At 36.6% G+C, this 24,660-nt stretch overlaps 1 protein-coding gene across 1 annotated transcript in view; it reads left to right on the top strand.

Annotated features, from left to right (window-relative positions):
• Positions 1-24,660, top strand: part of PALMD (palmdelphin) — a 58,892-nt gene that overhangs the window by 925 nt on the left and 33,307 nt on the right. Inside the window, exon 2 of the mRNA XM_044672123.1 lies at positions 18,962-19,042. Coding sequence (XP_044528058.1) covers positions 18,962-19,042 — 81 coding nt within the window. The remainder of the gene's footprint in view (positions 1-18,961; positions 19,043-24,660) is intronic.

Below are 24,660 nucleotides of genomic sequence, written 5' to 3' on the forward strand. Positions count from 1 at the left end.
ATATATATATATATATATGTATGTATTCCCTTCCTAAACTATGTTTGAAGGGCATTGGGTCAAAAAAAAAGATTCTGCAATTAGGAAATTTCTTTAGACAATTAATAGAGGGGGTGTGTTGGGGGGAGGGAAGGAGTCAAATTTTTTTTTTAATTTTAGATGAAACAAAAATACACAGGAGACCTGTAGATTCTACAATTAGGAAAGTTTTTTAGACGACTAATGGGGGGGGGGTGTCTGTGTGTGTCTTAGAGGGGAGATAGTGAGAGTAGGAGGGAGTTAAAATAATTTTAATTTTAAACAAAACAAAAATACACAGGAGACCTGTAGATTCTACAATTAGGAAAGTTCTTTAGACAACTAATAGGGGTGGGTGTGTGTGTGTGTGTGTGTGTGTGTGTGTGTGTGTGTGTTGGGGGAAAGTGGGAGGGAGAGAAAGAGAGAGTAAAAGGGAGTCAAAATAATTTTAATTTGAAATGGAACAAAAATATACAGGAGAACTGTAGATTCTACAATTAGGAAAGTTCTTTCAGACAACTAATAGGGTGTCTGTGTGTGTGTGTAGGAGAGAGAGAGAGAGAGAGAGAGAGAGAATGTGGGAGGGAGTCAAAATAATTTTCATTTTAAATGAAATAAAAATATACAGGAGAACTGTAGATTCTACAAGGAAAATTCTTTAGACAACTAATAGGAATGGGTATGTGTGGTGTGTATATATGTATCTGTATGTGTGTAGGAGAGGGAGTCAAAATAATTTTCATTTTAAATGAAACAAATACACAGATGATCTGTAGATTCTACAACTGGGAAATTTCTTTAGATGACTAAAAGATATGTGTGTCTATCAAACAAATTTTTAATTTTAAATGAAAAAAAATACCCAGGAGACCTGTAACTTTTTCTTCTCTGATATGATAGACTTTGGAGAAAACCTCATGGATTTTACACCAATTTTACCACCCCTTACACCTGGCATTAAACAAGAGAAAGGAAAGTTAAAAAAAAAAAAAAAATGTATCAAGTGAATTCCAAGCTATCAGTTTCCACTAGTGGTTGCAAGCTGAATAAGAATTCTAATAAAGGAATGCAAGTACAAGCAATGGATTTTGAAAAATATTTTCATTATTACCAGGAGAGAAATGAGTTTGCATTTTAAATTTTTTTAAAGAAGGATCATCACAAGAAGTGTGACCCTTAAGTGAGTCAACTTAATTTAGTTTACTAAACTTTACAGTTGGCACTAATCTTGGGAAAATGCAGAGGAATCATTTATCATTAGCTACAGTCTATTATTTAATAAGGAGGTGTATGGAGGGTGGGGTGAGGGAAGGATGAGAATTAACATCCCAAATGCTTTAGTGTTTTAGTATGCTGAAATTAGCTATCCAAAAAAAAATGTGAACATTTAAAAAAGATATTAATGCTTAGCACTTCCTGAGAAGAAGAATGTTTTCTTTTGGTCTCTGAATTTCCATTTTGATATTCAGATTCTTCAGTTTGTTCTAATTTAAGATTTTCATTAAGTGGTTACAATAAACTAAGCCACCCTTGAGAGTATGCTATGCATTGAAATCAATTGTCTAAGTAATGTAAAAGCAACAGGACTCCATAGACCAGGTTAACGTATTCCAATTAAACAATACTTCTTAAAATGATTGAGTAGTGGCTACTGGTTGCAATAATTGGTCATTTGCCTCTCTTCAAAAATGCTCTTTGGAATTTGGGTTGTTTGGTTTCGCTTTGGTGCAGTTTTGTTATTGTTTTGTCTTGTTTGAAACTAGTGACAGTTTCAGCTGTCCCATTTTAAGGGACTCAGCTTTGCTCCTGTTGTTTTTGGCCCAAGTCTCACGGATTTCAGCTGCTAGCTAAAGGTTATTTTATTCACCCTTGTTTGATTTAGGGTGGCGGGGAGGCAGGGGAGGACACAAACCTCCTCTTTTCCAAGGTTTCTTTCTCTTATTCTGATTAAATCTTTTATCTACTGAAATAGACAGACATCTCTTTTATTTAACTTTTTTTTTTAACTGAAGCTTTCTCAAACCTAGATTTGCTCCACTGGCTTCTATTGCCCTTTCACATAGTAAAGTGCCAATCTTAAAAACATAATTTAGAACACAATAATTCAGAAAAAGGGAGAAGAGATTAGAAGTTTATGGTGAAACATAAGTATGAAACTAGAAAAAAAAAAAGAAGCAAATTACCTGAACAGGGAAGAAAGTTAAACAGGTAACTGAATATACAGATGATATATTAGTAATATGGTTTAGGGGAGGTACCGAACATATTTTTAGGATATTACTCCACTAGTTCGACTATATCCCTTTAGAAAGTACTTAGCTCATGTCCAACGTACAATCTACAGGTAATTCTGTATGTCTTATTGATCTTAATTGTAAGACAAATATGGTGTTCTCCCATGAGTCACTCTCCCTACCATTAAAGATGGGACTGAGTCATATTGGTCACCCTCAACCTTCAAATGCCCCTTATTCAATTCCTTCTCCGCCCCCCCCCAAGAAAGGTGGCAGCAGTGATGTATCCATCATGCATCCAATACCCATATCCCTCCTCATCCCCCTGGGAGAAAAACCAACTTAACTCCACTCTTTTCTCTTTCCAAGTAGCAACCTAAGTTATTCCCCAACCCTGTAAGGGAAATAAAATCATAGATTTAGAACTCTAAGAGACTGTTGAGCTCACTAAGTCCAACTCCCCTCATTTTCCAAGTGAGACAACTGAAGTCCAGAGAGGTTAAATGACTTACCAAAGATCAAATGGCAAAAGTATCTGATTGAAGATTTGAACCCAAGCCCTATGTTCTATCCACTATTCTATAAAGCCTCTCGAAAGAGAACAAATAGGAGATAGGTATCACCATTTGACGAATAGACCTCAATTTCCTCATCAGGAAAATTAGGTTGATTGATATCTAAAGTACTTTCCAGTTCTAAATTCCACAATACTTTGCTTTGTATGGTACAGTGCCATAGGCTAAAAGAATCTTTCAAAACTCCAAGCCTGACCATAACTCAATAGAAAAATAATATGAATTTTGAAGTTTACCCTATTTTCCTTTTCTAGAGTCCTCCTTCCTATCCTCCATGATACTTCCTAGATTACAGGGCAATTTGGCCATTTGGAACATAAATATAAACATCTTAATTTAGCACATACACACAATCTCTGTCACACCATACAATATAGCATATTCAGATCATTGTATTAAAACCTGTTCTTCCTGTTAATGGCAAGAAACAAACTTGATTAGTGTTCTTCGTGGTTAAGAAAATTCTAGAATATCATAATTTTCATTGCAAAAAAATTCTGGAAGGACCTTGCCAGTGAATACAGTTGAGTTCTAATCACTTGGATCCCCAAACAAAGCTATCCTCGATTATGTCATTAAACAACGGCACTAAATTATTGTAATATAATAAGCTTCTCTTTGCTTTGGGTAAGGTTAAAATTAAGGTAAGCTTAATTTTATGTAAATGTAAAGTTACCCAAGGAATCAATGAGAACTAAGAGCAATGGAAAGAATGCTAGTTCTAGAGTCAGAGTGGGCATACTTTAGGACATTGCCTAGCTTTTTAAAGATAAGACATAGATTTAAATACAGTGTTGTTTTTAGAACAGTGGGTTTGGATTCAAAACCTGAAATTGAATTCCAGATCTATCACTTAATATTTGTGGACCTTGAACAAGTCACTTAATCCCTTAGAGCCTCATTTTCTACATCAGTGAGCTTCTGTCCACATTTTCCCAACCAAAACATGAAGGCTGAACTAAGCCTCTAAAATTCTTGCCAACTGAAAATCTATTAATGCTTAATAATCCATTCTCTAATTAAGAAAACCCATAGCAAAGTTGCTTTTAAAAGGGAAATTTCTAAAGGGTGGTGGGGGATCTATTTTAATGAACTTTACATAAAACGAGCAATGTTTTATAAGGGGGGAATTTAACATAATCAGTGATGTATATGTTCTTGCCTTAGCTATCCACTCCATGAATTAACTCCAGACATTTTCTGAATTAACTGGAATATCATTTTCCATTGCATTGAGCATTATTAAAACTATTAAACACGAAGCAAAACTCTTAAGGATGTTTCATGTTAATATAAGCCTTTACAAGTGAGAGATTGTATATACTATTTTACAAGCAGGGAGAGTAAAATGTCAGAATATGTCATTTTAATTTCATCACTGTTTAAAAAGATGACTAGGTAGAGTATTCTCAATCTGGAGTCAGGAAGACTTGGTTCTTAAATTCTATCTCTATATCTTTTTTTATTTAAACCCTTACCTTTCATCTTAGAATCAATATTGTGTATTTGTCCCAAGGAAGAAGAAAGGTAAGGGCTAGGCAATGGAGGGTTCATTGATTTGTCCAGAGCCACCCAACTAGGAACTGTCTGAGGTCACATTTGAACCCAGGACCTCATGTCTCTGAGCCTGGTTCTCAATCCACTGAGTCACCTAGCTCTGCCCTCCTGATACATCTTAGCTGTGTGATTCTGAGAAAGGCATCTGATCTATGAAACTCAAGTTTCCTAATCAGTGAAATGTGGTTAATAGCTAATAATAATGAAATGTAGCTAATAATTTAAAAATAATGAAAATAATAATAATAAAAAGAATTATGAAATGAATTCACATTTATTACAGAGTTTTAAGGTTTGCAAAGTATTTTACAAACACTATCTCATTCTAGCCTCACAGCAACCCTAGAAGGTAGCTGCTATTATTATCATCCTACTTTTACAGATGAGAAAACCAAGGCAGATGGAGGTTAAGTTTCAATAAGCATCTGAGACAGTTCTCAAACTGAAGTGTTCCTCACTCCTACTCCCAATACCTAACTGTCTAATAAGAATCACTTGAGTACTTACTAAGAAATGATCTAGGGATAGCTAGGTACCAGACCTGGAGTCAGGAGGTCCTGGGTTCAAATCTGGACTCAGATACTTCCTAGCTGTGTGACCCTGAGCAAGGTACTTAATCCCTACTGGTCTTCTTCTGCCTTGGAACCAATATTTATCTTGATTCTAAGAAGGTAAGGTATTTGTGGGGGGTTTCGAGATATTTGTGAAGTGCTTCAGAAACAAAGTGGTATGTAGTTGTTCAATTATTATAACTAGGTTTCACAGAGCCACAGCTTCATCCTAAAAAGTAAAGTGGAAGAGTTGGGTCCATCAGTGATGGTTTCTCCAGTAGAGTTACTCTCTGAAAGCCAGTGTGGTCCAAGATGAAGAACAATGGAAAGGATCAGATGAGTTCTTCTTAGGAACATTAACCTTCTCTTAGGACCAGTGATAACTCAGAAGTTCCAGCTCTTGACGTTCCTCTCCACAATGAGCACATTGTTTTAGGACAGTCGTCATGGTGACATTAGGAAATACAGTTATTAACAAAAACGGGAAAGTTCAAAGCTGGGAGACGCCCAGGCTTTAAACTGGCTACAGATCACAGGCGCAACACCTTTTTGGAGTGAACTCAGGAAGGAGTCAAGAGACTGGAGTGAACTTAGGGAGACAAGAGGGCCCAGATGGCTAGAACAAGGAAAACAGACAACTGATGCTTCTGTTCTCATTTCTAGGTACCTTTTACTCCCAGAGATATGTGTGGTCAAAGCTGAAAACAGTAGAAGGGTGAAAGAGGCTAGAAGGAAGGATGGGAAGGAGGATATTAAGCCTTTTCTCTCCCATCATCATTTGGATCATATTTCTTAAGTTCTTTTAAAACTAAGTGGCATAGTGAATAGAGCTCCAGGCCTGGAATTATGAATTCCTGGGTTCAAATTTGGCCTTAGATAATACTTCCTAGTTTTGTGACCTTGGGTCACTCAACCTCATTTGCCTAACCCTTACCCTTCCAGTTTAGAGTTGCTACTAAAGAAAGAAAGGGTTTTTTTGAAATATATACATATATAGGTGACTTTAATTCACTAAACAAATTTTAGAATAAATAAATTATATCCTCATACTTCTTCCTTTAAATATATTCTTCATATGAACTATTAATTAAGTTATTTATTTAAAGTATTTATCCAGGTGCCTTATTGTGAACTCAACATTTGGATGCTGCAGGCAGAATTTCTTAACCTGGGGTCCATAAATTATATTCAATATATAGAATTGGTTTCCTTTATAATTCTATGTATTTTAATTTCACATATTTAACATTCTACTAAGGAGCCCATAAGTATTGTCAAATTTCCAAAGAGGCTCATAACACAAAGAAATTAAGAGTTCTTGCTTTATTTAAAGTGATTCAGTAATGCCCTTTATCTCCTGACCAAACTGGTCTACTTGCTCTTCCCAGAGCGTGACATTCCTATTCTCATGCTAGAAATATTTTCTCTCCTCACCTTTACTCTTGTAATCTCTTGCTTTCTTCAAGGCACAGTATAAGTTCTCTCTCTTCCACAGAGTTTTTCTGATAGTTCCAATCGTTAGGGCTTCCTCCATATTTCTTTGTGTATATTCTATATTTACTATTTACATCCATGTTGTTCTTCCATTCATTGCTACATTCTAACCTACATGAAGGCAGGAAAAGGACTAAGGAACTGGGAATAGATCTATAATTTAAATGTAATATAAGGAACTCCTAGAACAGGAAACTCCCTGTACCAATACAGGTCAACCCTTTCTCTAATAACTCAGAGTTGGGTTTTTTTTAATTAGCTCCTTATTGACATCTTGTTTTTATATCATCATAGTTTTTTTAAGTATCTCTACCCCTTCCTCCTCCAGAGAGTCATCTCATATGACAAATAATATTTTTAAAGCTAAAAAGAAAGAAAAGGGGAAAATCAGCACAAACAATCAATGCATTGAAAAAGTTTGAAAACATGTATAATATGCAATACCGGAGGCCAGGTCCATCAGAAAAACAGGCAAAGGGGCTTAGATTTGATTCTCTGTGTGTGACACAATTAAAGCCCTCTTAGAGAAAGACTCATAGTGGTATGCAGGATACTTTAAAAGGAGCTGAACATGGAACTCTGAGGTCATCTGAAGAGAAAGCTCTTACAGTAATCCAGGCATGATGTAATTAAGGCCTAAACTAGAGTGGTGTCAAATGGAAACAGAAAGGAAAGACACAAGAGGCATTACAAAGGAAAACACAACAGAACTTGGAAAATGGGGGAAGGGAGTAGATAAAGGAGAGGGATAAGTCCAAAATGGTTAGTTCCTTCCTTGATAATTGGATTTATGGGATAAAGAAGAGTGATGGTGAAAGTCCTCACTTCCTTACCATATGGGTGGGGGGGAAGCTGAAGGAACTTAATATATTTATAGCCTAAAGAGAAAATAGACAGGGAAGACAGGAGAACTGCCTTCGAGTATTTAAACACCCATATGGAAAAAAAGCATAAGACATGTTCTGCATAGCCCCAGAAGAGCAAGAGATGGACATTTTAAAGAAATTAATTTAGGCTTAAAGTAAGGGGAACAAAACTTCCTAACAATTAATTAGAGCAATCTAAAAGTGCAATGGACTACCTTGGAAAATGTAGGTTCCTCCTTCCTGCAAGTCTTGCAGCACAATCTATGACTATGTGTTGTATATATCATAGCGGAGATTTGCTTTCAGATTCTAGATGGACTTTGAGGTCTTTTCCAACTCTGACTCCAATTCCTTGAAAGTGACTCCCATCTGGGGCTGCGACAAGAATAACTATACAACTCATAGCAACAGGAAAGTGAGGAGACGGTTGGGTGTGAGGGGCAGGAAGGACACAGGAGGATATGATGTGCTTCATTTGAAACATGATGAATTTGAATAGAAACATAAGTGAGAGGAGAGAACCAGAGATTTAGATTTGGAGTCATCAAAAAGATGAAAGTTAAAAATATAAGAATGAAGAGAAGAAACAATAAAGAGAAATTGCCTTATTTCTAATCTCTCTCTTCTCCAATACATAAAATACATAATAATCACACATAATATAGATCATGTCATTCCACTGCTCAAAAGTGTACACTGGCTCCCTATTACCTGGAAAATAGCCTAGATTTAAAGCCCAGTACAATCTGATTGTTGCCTATCTTTCCAAACATTTATTCCTCTTTTTCATGCATTCTCCTCTTTGACTAAACTACCCTACTTTTACTCTCTCCTGAACGTGGCATTGCATCTCTCTCTCTCTCTTCCTGCCTTTGCCCAGTCTGTCTCCCACCCCTGAAATACACCCACTCATCATTTCTACCTCTTTACTTTCTTTAAGGTTCAAGATTGGTTCCAGCTCCTCTTTGAAGGTTTTTCTAATCATCTTAGTTGTTGGTGATTACTCTGCCTTCTTATTGCCTTGTAATTACTTTTCTGTGCACATGTTATATCACTCCAATTTTATCCCCAGTGCCTAACACAGTGTCTTCAATATATGAGGCACTTATTCACACTTTGTTAAATTGAATTCAAAGAATCTTAAACCTGGAAAGAACTTTAGAGATCAACGCATCCAATTGCTCACCCAATGCAAAAATTCCTTCTTCAAAATCTCTAATTACTTCCAGTAAGATTTTTACCAATTAGAGCTGGTTAGCCAGATTAGTCACTGCCAACAAGAATCTACCCTTTCACCCACCTCTCCATCCCATTCCCTATTTACCCAATGGATTTCACTTGGAATCTCTATAACTAATTGTAAGGCCTTTGTAATAAAATAACAGTGATTATGCCTTTCCTTCCCAAAAATAAAGAATTCCTCTGCCAAATATACCAAGTATATATTTCCAAGTGTATATAAATATGTATTTCCCTGTATCGCCAATGCTTAGCCCATCACTTGGCACATAATTACTTAATAAAAATGCTTTTTTCCATTTAGTCATTCATCCATTCTTCCCTTCCTTCTCCCACCTAGGTCCTCATCCACCTATTTTAATGGATCAAACCCATTTATATGACTACTCTCTCCATCAATGCTATTGTTAATCCCTCTAGGCCTTCTCACCCTTTGTAATTTCCAGATTTACAGAATTTTAGAGGGACCTCAGTGGCCATGTGGTCCCAATCCATTCCAGAGAAAGATTATGTTCTACAACACATATCACAAAGAGACATACAGAATTTGACTTAAGAACTTTGATGAAGAAGGTTGGAGGGGCTGGAGGAGGAAAACCACAAACTCCAAAGGCAACACAAGCTTAAATGGTTTCTTCACAGTTTACACTCACTCCTTCCTTTTCTTACCTCTGAGGCTAAACAGAACAAATCTAAACCTTCTTCCATATGTGAGGCTTCCAAATACTTCAAGATAGTTTTCTTGTTCTCTTTGAGTTGTCTGATCTCCAGGCTAACCATCCCCAGTCCCAGTCCATGTATTTCCATAAATACTCCATAGACAATCCAATCAACACTCTAGAGGCCTTCTTTCTTTAACAGCTTTCTTTTAAATGTTGTATGAATTCCATTGCATTTCATGGGCACACAAACATGCATGGGTCTTGAGGATAACATAAATTATAGGAGCAAGTTGCAATCTTTCATGAGCCCACAGGGATAGTCACATAAAGATGGCACATTGAGATATAAGAGTCATCTAAACAAGGAAAGTATTTTTCTAGCAATCAAGCCATCATCCTCTGCTGGATTTTCCATCATGCTGTACTGAGATTATACTTTTTCCTTTGGAAAAGGAACAGCTTCTTCAGACAAGCATTATCTGCTACATTTTTTTGCCAAGCACAATAGCCTGCCCAGAAATGGGACTGTTACTGAATCACAGTCATTAATTTTTGATGGATCATTAAGGAAATGGGCTCTTGGATTATGAAGGATGTTTTTTCCAGTGTGATACACAGTGATAATATAGCTTTGTAAAGCCAACAACAGTCAAGGATCACTATGTACTTTATTAATATTAGTTCATAGAACCAAAAGGTGATGTAGTCTAACCTCTGTATTCTCTAGATGAGGAAACTGAGGCCCACAGAGATCAAGTTACATAGAAAACAAATAGCAAAACCAAGATTCAAATCAAATGTAAATAGTCAAAGGAAAGAGGCTCTATACTAGGAGTTACGATAATAGCACAAGAAGCTAATGTCTCTGACCTGGAAATATTGATACACAGAGGAATTGAGAGCTCTACTGTGGAAGAGTACCTGTATTTATTATTTATCTCTTGATATTCTAAAAAACTTGTGATTGCATTGCTGTGTATATTCTCTCCAACGGGGCAAACAATAACTCTCCTACTTTTTTAGGATACTTTTGGGTATCCTATTTGATACCCCAAAACACCATTCTTTAGCTCCTCCATAGAGAACTGACCTAAGATGCTAGAGGTCTTCCTTTGGTTCTTTAAATATAGCCAATAAAACTATAAGGGTATTCATCTGTTGGCTCTCGTTCTTACTATTAGACCAGCCACCTCCTTTTCTGGATATGCCTGTCCTTGATAGTTTTTATGCCACTTATTATACTCATGTCACTCTTGATGAGGTTGGCTCTTTAGTTGCTCTTTTGGGTTCCTACAGAATTGGATCAATCTGAAACCATTTTGGTCCAAGATTCATAACCATGTAACTCTACTGAGAGAATGCCAGATTTAAAGAGTTAAGCTTTTGTTGGAGAGAACAGTTTCAGAATATTAAAATAACTAAAATTTTAAAACGTATGGGAAATACTTCATTTCAAAATTTACAATGTATTATTGCTGACTTCAAGGTCCCACCCTCAAGCCACTTTACCACTTTAAGAAACATTTCAGTAAATTAAGAAAGAAGACTCTTTGCAGACAGTGATATAAGTTTAAATTCTTGAATTAATTTAAGTCAATATCTCATTAAGGCCTTTTCAAGCTGACTTTTCCCAGAAACATCCTGATGAAGTTAAGAAATACTCTCAGAGAGCATCTGCTTTATCTGACACTCCAACACCAGATAGGGCTGTTTGGTTGTTGTTAAACCTATGCTTGTCAGCAAAAAGGTCAAGTATTAATGGACTAAGTCAGCCATTTAAGACCTAAAACTAAGTTGTCCTTTTAAACAGTGGTTGTAATTCAAAACTATCCTCTGTCCTAAGCTCCCAGATTTCAAAAGGCAGCTGTAACAGTGATCATTATTCTACAGAGGCTAAGCATAGCTTCATAAAACAAATTAAAGTGAGTTATTGGAGCCATATAAAATTAGCCTACATGCAGTTCTTGGCTCTACTACTTCCTAGCTTTGTCACCTTGGACAATTCACTTTATTTCTCTGGGACTCAAGTTGTCCATAAAATGAGTTGATCTGTAAAGTTTCTCCTATCATTTTATGATTCAGTTGAATTCAACAAGAATTTATTAAGCACCTGCTTTTGGCACTATGCAAAGATCTAGAGATGCAGAGAAGAAAAAAAATTATGCAGTCCCTGTCCTAAAGGGGTTTAGATCCTATGGCAGGGAAAGGAAGGTTCTTTTTACATAAACGCAGTGAAGTATAATACAAAAGAGGAAAGGGATAACACAGTCAAATGAAAGGCCCAGAACAAATTTATAGGATAATGACTAGGCCAAAGAGGATATATGCAACAGAGGCATGGATTTAGAATGAAAAAAAAGATGATATTGTAAACACACTTGTCAAGTTTTTTTAATTCTAATCAAATGATCATGAGGATCAGAATGTGCTATGATTTTAAACTATACCCAATTTCTGAAATGATTTTTTCTAAAGATAAAGAAAACTGATCTTTTCAGAAAATTAGATGTTATTAAAACACTAAAAATTAATCTAATCAGCTCACCTTATTTATTAGCTATTTACATCTAATTTCAACAGAAAATTTAATGTAATCTTTTCCATTAGTTAAGCAATCAACCATCAATAAACATGGACTAAACACAAACTATATGCCAAGGCTCTATGAGTGCATAACACTACAGATAATGTTGGACCTTTTCAATATATCGGTTAGTTTTCCTGAAGAGTTTTGGTTCTTTTTTTTTTTCTTCATTACAAAGGATGATTTTCTGCACAACAAGAGAGACATTGCAAAATACAGATAACATGAAAACAAAATTAATAAAATAAAAATTAATAAAATGTAATTTTAAAAATAGATACAGGATTATTGGAAATAAGATAGGCAGCAGCAGCTAGGGGTATAATAAAAGTATTAATATAGAAGGTGTGGCTTGATAATAATAGTAGCTCTTGTATATATAGCACTTTGAGGCTTGCATGGTACTTTAAAACTACATCATTTTATCCTAAAAACAACTCTGGAAAGTAGATGCCAATATTATCCCTATTTTACAATGAGGAAACTGAGACAGAGAGGAGTTGAGAGATTTCTCTAGGGTCACACAGCTGGTAAGTGTTTAAGACCACCTTTGGCCCCAAGTCTTCCTGACTCTAGAGTCCATATTCTATCTATTGTGCCAACTGTCTATTTTTCTCTATAATGTAGTTACCTTTGTGTAGACTGTTCTCCTAGTTCTCCTCACCTACTCTGCATCAATGCATATATATCTCCCTAGTTTCTCCAGAAATTATTTATTTCCTAATTTCTTGTGACACAATAATATTTCATTGCATTCATATGCCCCAATTTCTTAAGCCATTACCCCCCCCAAAAAAAGGATACCTTGTTGTTCTTCAATAGTTTCAATTGTTTGACTCTTTGTGGCCCCGTTAGTGTTTTCTTGGCAAAGATACTGGAGTGGTTTGCCATTTCCTTTTCCAGCTCATTTTACAGAAAACTAAGACAAACAGGGTTAAGTAACTTGCCCAGGATCACAGAGCTAAGTGTCTGAGGTCAGATTTTTGAATTCAAGTCTTCCTAACTCCAGGGTTAGTGATCTATCCATCATGCCGCCTATCTACCACAAAAAGAACTGCTCCAAATACTGTCCTACATAAAGATTCTCTTAATCTTACTTTGATGTTTATGGGATAGACCTATCAATGGTATAGCTGGATCAAAAGTTAAAGACAGTTTGGTAACTTTCTGAACAAAGTTCCAAATTATTTTCCAGAATGTCTGGAAAGATTCAAAGGTACACAAACAGTTTGTGGATGTACCCATTTCCTACAACTCCTCCCACCTTAGTCAGTCCCTCTTAAGAAACACTTTAGCAGCTATGGAGAATGGATTGGAATGAATGAAGAGAGCCTCAAGGCAAAGAGATCAATCAGAAGACTGTTGCTGTAGTGCAGGCAAGATTCTTTGTCTGTTCACCCCTCATTTACTTTTGCTCATGATCACATTTACTGTGTACTCCATTCTTCTGGTTATCTTTTTTTCAGCTGGTATCATTTAATAGAAATCTGTACAAATTTCTCTGTATCCCTATTACTTATTCATCTTAATTTACATTAGAGAACTACAATTTATGTAACCTGTCCCCCATTGTTGGACAGTTAAATAATGTCCAGTTCGGTGTTTTGGTTTTGGGTTTTTTTCAATAAACATCAAAACCACAATGCATAATGCAAGTGTTGAACTTCCTCCAGTTACTGTTGCTCACTCCCATGACCAGAAAAGAAAAGAGAAAAACCAATAACTATAATGGATCTCTAGCCAGCTCTCACCACATTCTCCCCAGACCTAACCACAAAGTCATAAAAACTTAGATTTGGAAGAGACCTCAGAGGCTGTCTCAAGCAACTTCCCATTCAAAGCCAGAATTCCCTTAATAGTACCTCTCCTTTACTCTCTAGCCAAAACCCCCAAGGCTGAAAATCTAGGGAGAGGTGAGAAAAGAAGAAAAAGCCAAAGTCAAAGGAAGGCAGAAGTGATGTTCACTCTAATGTTCTCCTTCCCTGAATCAAAGGAACAGTGTTAAAAGTAGTAAAACAGATGGACAAGAGAATATCACTAGGTAGCACTGTGGATAGAATACTGGGCTTGAGGTCAAGAAGATCTAAGTTCAAAACTAACCTCAGACACTCATTAGTTGTGTGAACCTGCACCAGCCATTTTGGCTTGCTTTGCCTCAGTTTCTTCAACTGTCAAATGGACATAATAATAGCATCTACACCAGCAGACTATTATAAGAATTAAATGAGATAATATTTGTAAGGTGCTTAATACAGTGCCTGGCACATAGTAGATACTTAATAAACGTTTGTTCCATCAATTCATCCATCTAGTACTGGTTCCCTACCTTTCATTCATCTTGATCCCTACTCATGAGACAAATAAGAACAATGAATATGTTTTAACATAGTTTTTAATCTCTTATAACACCCAGAAAAGTCTTACACATTGTAGGTATTCCATAAATATCAAATGAATGAGTAAATAAATAAAATATCCCTCTAAATAAAGGAGAAAATCAGTCAATATTTTTCAGGTTAAAAGTTTTACCCCATTTAAACCATTGAATCAGTGCAAGCCTATGCCAGTCAGTCGGGAGGCTATATAAATGCTTTTTCCCTCAGCTTTCCCCACCCCCTTCAGTCAGTCAGTCAACAAGTATTTATTTTTTTAAAACCCTTACCTTTTGTCTTAGAATCAACTCTCTAAGTACTGGTTCCAAAGTAGAAGAGCAGGAAGGGACAGACATTTGGGATTAAGTGATTGCCCAGGATCACACAGCTAAATTGTCTGAGGTCGGATTTGAACCCAGGACCTTCCATCTCCAAGCCTGGCCTCTCTATCCACTGAGCCCCTTACCTGCCCCTTAACAAGCATGCATTAAACATTTAACATGTAGCAGGCCCTGCGATGACAGCTGGGGACACAAAGGCCTATGTCATTGCAGTTGTCTCTTAATCATTTAGGGACTAGGGATTCCATTTGTTCAACCTCTTTGTCATTTCATGTCATGATCTTTTGGTCAATTGCCTGCCTCCTGAGTCTTCCAACAAAGAATAAGTCAGGAAATAAAAGGAACTGAAATTCAAAATAGTCAGTGTTTGCTAGTATTAGGACCTAATACTAGTTTGAGAGGAAGGGAGCAAAAAATTATATTCTGCGATGTAGTTTGAATAACAAATACCAGTTAATTACTCAGTTTTGGGGATCACAATTTGGGATGCTGCAAAACCTGATGTAAGTAAGATCAGAGAATTAGAAATTACTTTTGTGGTCTCTTTCAAGTCTAGTTCTCTATGTCCCTGACTTTCCCATTGGATATTTCTTTTGAAAAAGGGCATTCTTGTCCCATTGCCATCTTCCAATCCCAAGTCCTTTCCAATCACATCTATCATTATAGAAATGGTTGGCTGACCCAGAAAGGCAATATTACACTAGCTCATTGTTTGTCTTGTCATCCCATGTACTGTCCACAGTCGAGCTGTGTGTGCTACGAAACTGTCTCACTGTTAATATTCAGCTTTTTTTAAAAATACTTGCATAAAGTCCCTAAAAGCCACCACTATAAATGCTGACTTGTAATAAAGCAGGTGAGTGGTCCACAGGATGGTATCTCTGATACAGATGGTACTAATCATATGACTTGTATCTTCATTAGTGTGTTAAAGGCTTTATATGATTAGAATCACTTTGATATTATTTTTTAAAGAAAAAAGGAAGTATTCTTTTAAATAAGTGGATCCCTGGAGTATTGATTACTAGACTAAACAGAGCTAGAAATTATTATAATATATATTGTATTCTATTTAGTATTAATTATTAATATATTATTATATAATGCATTACATAATATACATAATTGTGCAAAATGCCTTTTAAGGAATAACAGTGATTTGGCTTATTCCTAGTGGACAACATTGATAAAATTATTCATTGGATACATAAATGACAGTCAATATGATGTTATGGAAAATAGCCTTGGCTTGTGAACTGACTGCACCACGTATGGCCTTGGGCAATCATTTAATCTCTTGAATCTTCCATTTCCTATCTGAAAAATGAGGACAATAAGACTTTCACTACTTATCTCACAGGACTTGTAAAGAGCAAAAGAGATACCATATGTAAAATGCTTTGTAAACTAGGGTACTACAATAAATGCCAACTCTCATTGTTATTGTTATTTGTAATGCTAATAATATAATTAGGTTAGTGGCTCATTGGGGTCATAGAAGCACTCTGTCTCCTGAAGACATCTTGGGGATGGAGATAATTGAATATATTGAAGTCTGCATTTCAAATCAACCCCTGTTGTTTTATGTCTGGCTGCCTGTTCTGCAATATCCTTTGAAGGAGTTGAATGATTTCATTAAATTTTGTATACTACTAAAGAGAATGAACCCATTTTAAATATCTTTGGTGCTCATTCTTTCATTTGAAAAAAAAGTTGAGGTCAGTGGTTTGCAAATGAGCACATCTTTTATAATTTTAACCGATTATGTGACTTTTTATTTTAATTTTACTAACAGCCTTGTTTTTATATACCTTCATTTTTAATACATCCCTTTCCACTCCATTCTTGACCTTCTGTGCAGTCTTTTCTCCACTGCAATAAAGATTTTAAAAGAAAGACAAAAAGCCGCTCAACAAAACTAACCAATACATCAGCTAAGTCTAATAGTACATGCAGCTTTCTACATGCAATCACCCACCTGTGTAAATAAGGGAGAAAGGGCCATTTTCTGATTTCTGTGAAATTTGATCCATTGGTAGAGATTACAGAAAGAAATAGCTTATGATGAAAATGTATCTGAAAGGAAAATGTCACCTTCTCCAAACATTTATGGTATACTTTGGGGGCTGGAGCTGAGAACCATGCCCATTTTATTTGATGTATAATTTTTACCACTTTAGCCTTTAGTTGATAGATGTATAATAGCATCAGGATGAACCTACTAGTCCCAAAATGTCTCCAATCCCTGCTCCCACCTCTATCTACAGCCATCACCAGTCATAAGACTTACTGACTCCAATCTGCAGCTCTACAAACAATCCCATTTGCTGCAGAGGGCAGGAGTAGTGAAAGTAATCTGCATGTCACAAACACTCCATCTTATGGACCACTTCACCTGTTTGTCACATGTGGACATTAATTTTGATGGCATTCAGGGTCCTTGTTGTATAAAAGGAAAAATAGAGAAAATATCATAAAATCATGAATCTGAAACTGAAGATACTCAAGAGGCTACCTAGTTGAACACCCTCATCTTATAGATAAGAAAATGGAGGCCCAGAGAAGTTAAATATTTTATCCAAGTTTCCATAGGTGCTTTCAGAAGAGGGATTTGAACCCAAACCTTCAAAGTTCAGAGCTCAGACTCTATTTCAGGGCCCCTTCTCACCCTCTAGGGTTAGAGATTCTATATTGTTTGAAGGATGTCCTAAAGTTCAAGCAGGAAGTTGACTTCATATGGCTTTCGGAGTAGCCTCTGTATTTGGTCTAGTCTTAAAAGTATAGTCATGAAGAAAAGATGCCAAATACATGAGCCTTAGAATAAAAGCAGAGCTCCTCCTGTAAGTAATACTGATCAAATCACATTGTCTTCTTACGCAGTGAAGATAGTGCTTAAAACTGAAGCATAACCTGCCCATTCACAGTTACCTTGGAAGATCCTTCTTTCAATATGCTTCCTCCTCTCAAGATGCCTTTGGAATGGCCTTCTGTAGAAGGCACACAAAACTGATCTTATTTCTCTGAAATTATAGCAGAGTTATATAATTGGAAACAAAATGCCATATTCCTCATCTTGGTCTTCTATTTTATTTGCAATTCTTTGATCAAGACCACTTCCAACTGACTACAAAAATCAAATTCCTCTTCAAAAACTGAAAATGTGCCATTGGGAAGACAGTGCATATTGACAAGAATGCTGGACTTCCCACTCAGAAATACCTAAATTGCCCTCCCTCTCAGATACAAATTTCCTGTATGGCTTTAGGTAAGTCATTTAGCCCATCTGAACCTCAGTCCCCTCAGGCTCTGATTTGTAAAATGGGGCTAATAATAGCACCCATGTCAAAGGGTTCTGATGGATAATCAACCTCAGTAATCTCCATAAAGTGATTTGTAGACCTTAAAATGCCATGTACTTCAAAAAGACAATTCCCTACTTCACTCTCGTTGGGTAATTTAGAGTCCTTCAAGGTTTAATAAGGAAAGAGACAGATAGGAGTAATAAGGCAAGTACCATTTTCCATCTCTCTTTATATCCCTGGTGTCGATCAAAACCCCTTGTATGTAGTATAAATACTCCCTGAATTGAATTGAAATGAAATGGGCTCTGAAGGCAGTTCCAAAAAAGGTTCTATGAGAATGAAGGGAGCAATTGTAACATTATTGGAATAAGTGAAGATTCTATCACAATAAATACCTTGAAGAAGTTTTGATATTCTTGTTGAAATTTTGTCTCCGTATTTTACAGTCACATCTCAAAGTCATTGATGCTTTTGATATAAATATGATCTCAAGCAATATAGTACTGTTACTGAATCCAATCAACTTCACCTTTACCTAGAAACAAATCATTTTATTATTACTGTACCTCATCTCTGCCCTTTTTTCCTGTTAGCAATGTAATCCTGCCAGGAAGGAAATTTACCAAATTTTTAAGTTTCTTCCCTAACTAAACCTCAGAAGGATCTCCTTCCTATTCCCAATCTCTCAGTAGGCCATTCCCCTAAGAGCTTCCTTGTTCTCTTCCATCTACTCATAATTCCATGTAATTTCTCATGCCAGAAAAAGACTTTTCTCATTTGATGTTACCATACCCATTTCAAAATTGTCTCCTTAAAAGGTTTTCATTCTGTTAGTCATTCGATCCCATATAGTCATAGTTAAAGATTCTGCACATTAAATTAAAAGAGAACAAAAAGGAAGGAAAGATTGGCTAGAGAGAGAAATAACAGGTTTATTTAAATGAATTTTTAATGGAATTATGCTTCTCTCAAGAGTTTTTTAATCTCATTTTACTTTCTTTTGTCTTAAAATATGCACACACACACACACACACACACACACACACCCCAGCACCCTGTGAAGCTTTGGCCCATGCCAAGAGCATGCATTTGTCTATCAATTCTTATGACAGGGTGAGATATTTAAGTTAACTGTAAAAATAAATTATGGACTTTTTCCATTGCAGGACAAAAGGAAATTGCAAGAAGAAATCTCACAAAAGCGTCTGAAAGTAGAAGAAGAAAAGCTAAAGCACCAGCATTTGAAGGTAATTTGGACTCTAATTTCATTTCAATGAGATTGTATTTGTCTTTTCTAATGGTACTAACAATTCAATATAAAATCTCCTTTGAGAGAAGGAAAAAACCCATGTTGCTCTATTAACTCTCTCATAAACATAAGGAATGTCTGTCTACTAGAAATATTTACATATGAGGTTAATGTCTTCTAGATACCAGGAGTTGAACTAAGAATATGTTCTCTTCTATTATTTCTGAATTTCTTGAAATTTGTTGAGGAACCTTGAGAATCTGGCCTCAAGGATTTCACCCTTGACATAGTCTTGGCCAAACCCCATAAGGATCTGATTGTGGCAAGAAGTTCCTTCTGAAATCAATGAGAGCCCAGAGGTGTGGAACAGGCAAGCATTTATCCTATTTAAGAATGGGTGTATTTCAAAACTTAGTATGCTGTTGTCTGAGCATGGTTTGAGTTTTTTGAGGGTTATTCTGTTTTGATCAAACATGAGATCATAGACAGAAATAAACTCCAGTTCAAAAATCAGACTCTACATCTTCCACTGGGTGTGTTCCCTTAATAATTGGAGCACACTAGTTTCAACATTTCATTATGTAGCTTGGTAACAGGATGCAACCAAATGACAAACAATAGCTCCTTGTGAACAGCCTCAAGCAGGAGACTGTATTTATCTGGCAAGACTTCTATCAATTAACTTAATGGAGCCACAAAATAAAGTCATAAGCCAGTTTTGTGGCATAAAGGAAGCATGTTTTTAAATTTCGGTTGAGTTTGGCATGGTCTGTTGAATCCATATCATTGATGGGCGAAATAGCCCCCCACTAAAAAAGCAAGTCGATTGGGTCTTCTTTCCTCCTGATCTGTTGCTTTCCATTGACCCCTTTTAAGCAGATACTCTATATTCTACAAATAAAGTACTTCCAAGGATAATTAATATGTCTTACTCATGGATGTTGAATTAAACCTAGATGAGTATGGAGAAGGACCAGGAAACATCCAGAAAAAGAAGTATGTGCTTTAGGCAAACAGCTGAAATATCAACAGGTCATGGGATCACTACATCAATATGAACGCTAATACATAGAAGGATTAAATTTGTTTTGCGTGGTTCCACAAGAGTAGCAATTTATAAAAAGAGGCAAATTTGAGATTGATGTAGGAAAAAACATCCTAACAACTAGAGGTCTTTAAAAGAGGTCTGGGCAATGTCAGTAGGAAGTGGCTTCCCCATCACTGGAAGTCTTCAGACTGACAATGGAAGATCACTTAGTGGAGATGAGATGAAGTAAACTCTTTTTAAGATGTAGTTAGACTACATGTTTTCTGAGGTCCTTCCCAACTCTGAAATTCTGTCCTAGTGTGATATGAATAGAGCTTAAACTATACCGTGTAGGCAGGCAGGCCCATTCAATCCTTCCTATTCCAAAGATCCCATTATTTCAGTAGCACTACTGCATTCTCTCAGGGATTGGATCCCTGCCTAGGAATAAATTGGTGACTTTGGAATGTTTTCAATGTCCTCATGTACCGTCATTAGGCAAATGGGCATCCTAATGCCAAAGGCAGCAACAAACATATTCTTGAGTTCTGTTCCAAAAGTGTGTCTGTGAAGCAATTGTTTGGAATTCAGAATTTTCCTATAAAAACACTGTTCTCCATGGTACTTCTTTTCCTAGTCAGCTCACAGAAACCTTTTAAACTCTAACCCTGAAACAGAATTCTACACTAATACTAACCACCAATAATAGAACTTAATTACCATGTGTAATGACACTTCCATGGGAAAATGTCTTCAGAGTTCCAACTTGGAATGCCAGAAGCTTCTTTACCCTACCTGTCAGAAAGTGGGAACAGGGATCTTCCCTTACTTGACTCCAGACCAAAGATGCAAGTGTCATCACTGATCTCTGCCAGAGGCTCCAACAAAACCAGGGTGAGATATGGAGTTGGTCTGTCTTGGGTCAGGTACAGTTGCTGCTAACAAAAATTCCCCAAGAAGAAACTATAGAAGACTTGCTATTCACCACCACCTTCTTTTGTTCCACAGTCTGCTTGTTTCCATTTCTACCTGCTACTGATTCTGCCTAGGGTTTCTCTCCTTCCTACATAGTTCTTTAAAGGTTTTCTGAGGAATTTTTGCTGCTAAGAAACAAAGGAGAAATCACAAAGGATGCCTCCATGCCTTGATCCTCTCCTTTTTAGCCCCCTTACACACAAACACACACACACACCCCACCTCCCTCCCTTTCCCTCCCTCCCACTCCCTTCTCTCTCTCTCTCTCTCTCTCTCTCTCTCTCTCTCTCTCTCTCTCTCTCTCTCTCTGTCTGTCTCTCTGTCTGTCTCTCTCTCAATCTCTCTCTCTCTCTACTCCCTCTCCCTTTTCCTTTCCTCATTTGCAGTCTTTTTCTTCAACTTATACCCTGAAGGGAAAGAGAAAGTTGCACATATACACGTTATATTTTTCAAAGCAAAAAGAAGTATATATAGTCTAACAAGGAATATTTCCTTTGAAAAGTCTAATTGAAAGTACAAGTTCTTTTTGTGAAATATGGATGATCTTGTTATATTCTAGATGAATGAATGACCAAGTGCCTTATATACCGAATTGTGGGCCATTAACTGCAATAGAGTGATTAATATTCATCTTAATCTCTTAAAGTCTTGGACTAGCCTGGGCATTGTGTCACAGGAGGAAGACAGTAGTACAGGCTCTAGGTTGTAAAAACAATGGGTCCTCTGGGTGAAAAATAAGGAAGAAGGAATATGTACCCGGATGGAAGAAGTGGACAAATAAACCTGTTTTATATTTCTCACATCTGTCAGTCATTAAACTCACACTTATTTATCAGATACCAGGCATTGTTCTAAAAGATGGGGATATAAAGTAAGTTAAAAAAAAACTCAGTCCTGCTTTTATGGAGGTACAATCTTATTGGGAAGACAACATGTAAGTAACTAGGTACAAACAAAATGTATACAGAGTAGATAAAAAGTAATTTGAAAAGGGAAATCATTAGCAGCTAGGCAACTAGGTGAGACTCCTGAAGAAGATAGGGCATGACCTATATTTTAAAAGAGTCAAGGAGAGTAAGAGGCAGAGGTACGGGGCCAGAACATCCCAAGTATGGGGGACAGCCAGCACAAAGTCCCCCTATTGTAGAATATATGGAGGAGTGGAGAGTTTAAGAAGAATGGACAGGAAGTAAGAATCCAGATTTTTAAAAGCTCTATATGCCAAACAGGACATTTTATATTTGATCCCAGAAGTGATAGAGAGCCACTGTGGCTCATTGAGTTGGGGGAAGGATCAGAATGGGGAAAGAAGCCAAAAGACTAATTAGAAGGCTATTGCAATAGTCCAGGCAAGAGGCAATAAGAGCCTAAATGAGAGTGATAGTTATGTAAGTGGAGAGAAGGGGATGTTTGTGAAAGGTATGTAAAGATAGAAATTGAGAAAGGGAAAGAATTGGAGGAAAAGATGATGACTCCAGTTTGGGACATGTTGGATTTAGATACTTATAAGCCATTCAATTCAAGATATCCAAAAGGAAGCTGGTGATGTTAGACTGAAGCTCAAAAGAAATACTAAGGCTAGACATATAAATATGAGAGTCATATACATAGAGATGTTAACTAAGCCCTCTGCTTTGCTCCCACTACCACCACTCTAACATCGACCTTCATTACCACTTACATGGTCAGTTATACTCCTAACAATCTTCCTGCCTCTACTTCTCTCTCTTCCAATTTATCGTTTCCACCACTGCTCATATTCTTTGTGCCCAGATCTAGTCCTGTCACTCCACTGCCCAAAAGTCTTAATTGATTCCCTATTGCCTACTAAGTAAAATTCAAACCTGAATTTCAAAGTTAGGTGCATTTTATGTTTGTTGAATCAACTTGAATCAGATCAGTGATTCTTGAGGTGAAATATTGAGATCATTTAGCAGTTTTCAGGAGGCATCTTAACATTTCTCAATCTTTTTTTCCTTAAAGATCCTTTATCTGGTTTCTATTTATAATGTCTAATCAGAATATGAGCTGGTGATAGAATCCCAAACTTCCTTTAAAACAGAGCTGAGGTGCCATGTCCTATACATAAGATCTTTGATCAGCCCCCGCCACATGTCAATGGACTCTCCCTCATGAAGTTGCTTTATTTATATTTTGTGTTTATTTATTTTTGCATATGTTGTAACTCCTCAATATAATGTATGATACTTGAAGATAGAAACTGTTTCCTTTTTGTCTTTGTATGTACATACTAGGCAATTAACATGTATTTGTCAAAGTTAGAGAGAAATAGGATGATACAGTGGGTAGAACACGATTTAGAGCAGAAGATCTAGGTTTGAATGAACATTACTTAAATTAATTAAATTAACTCTATAGTTACTATAAGCAAAGTACTGTGATTTAATTTATTGATCTGTGATTCCCAGTCTACCACTTCCTTCCTTCCTTCCTGTGCAACCTTGGTCAAGTCACCTTATCTCTCTGGGTTTCATTTTCCTCCTTTGTAAAGTCAGAAGGTTGGACTTCAGGATTTCTAAGTTCCTATCCAGCTTTAAATCTATGAATTTAATTAAATCAGAAGGGACTTATGAAGTCATCTAGTCTAATCTGTGCTGAAGTGGAAATTCCTTCCACAAATAATCAAGAATAATTGGTGTTTGCAACCCATTAAATCATATAAAGTTATCCCCTCCCCATTTCCCAGTAGTTAGTATGTCTGGCACTTGGCGTTTTTTGTTGCCAAGGCCCAATTCCCCTGGAATAATGTATTTCCTAATATACAGATAACATCTGTAGCACAATGACATCAGTGGAAGCTTTACATGTGGGAGGGAAAGATTTCTATCTCAGGGAACCAAGGCCTCATCCTGTGGTGAAATGGAAAAAATGTCAGATGAGACATCAGAAATCTGGATTCTGATCTCAAATCTACTTCTACCCATATGACTTTGGGCAAATCCCTTAGCATTCCAGGATCTCAATTTCTTTATCTATAAATTGTTATGAGTAGGTTGGGATGAGGTAGGGTATCCATAAGGACTGCTCCATCTCTAAGTTCTCTTTCTAGTCTAAGATTCTATGATCTGTATTATTGCCACTGTGTAAGAGAAAGGCAGAAGAACAGTCAGAGTTCTTGCTTGTACCTCTTCTTACTAATTGAATGCTTCATATCCTTCTAGTCAATATTAGTTGTTATTATTTAGTCATTTAGGTTGTGTTTGACTCTTTGTGACCCCATTTAGGATTTTCTCAGCAAAGATAATGGAATGGATTGCCATTTCCTCCTCCAGCTCATCCTCGAATGAGGAATTGAGCCAAACAGAGTGAAGTAACTTGCTCAGGGTCACATAGATAGTATGTTTCTGAGGCCAGATTTGAACTCAGGAAAATGAGTTTTCATTTCCACCACAACACTTGCCAACTCATAAAGACTATAATGGTCTCATTCACATTTCCAGATCTTCTTGTCATCTAGTCTTTCAACTCTCCTACTTTCTCTTAGTCCACCAACTCTTGCCTTTACTGCCTCTGCAGGTTACCACACATTTCAGTAGGCTGAAGCAACACAAACACCAGCCTAAAAAGTTGTCCTCCCCATCCAAAAGCAAAAC

Source organism: Gracilinanus agilis, chromosome 4 (assembly GCF_016433145.1).
Source record: "Gracilinanus agilis isolate LMUSP501 chromosome 4, AgileGrace, whole genome shotgun sequence".
Taxonomy (NCBI): domain Eukaryota; kingdom Metazoa; phylum Chordata; class Mammalia; order Didelphimorphia; family Didelphidae; genus Gracilinanus; species Gracilinanus agilis.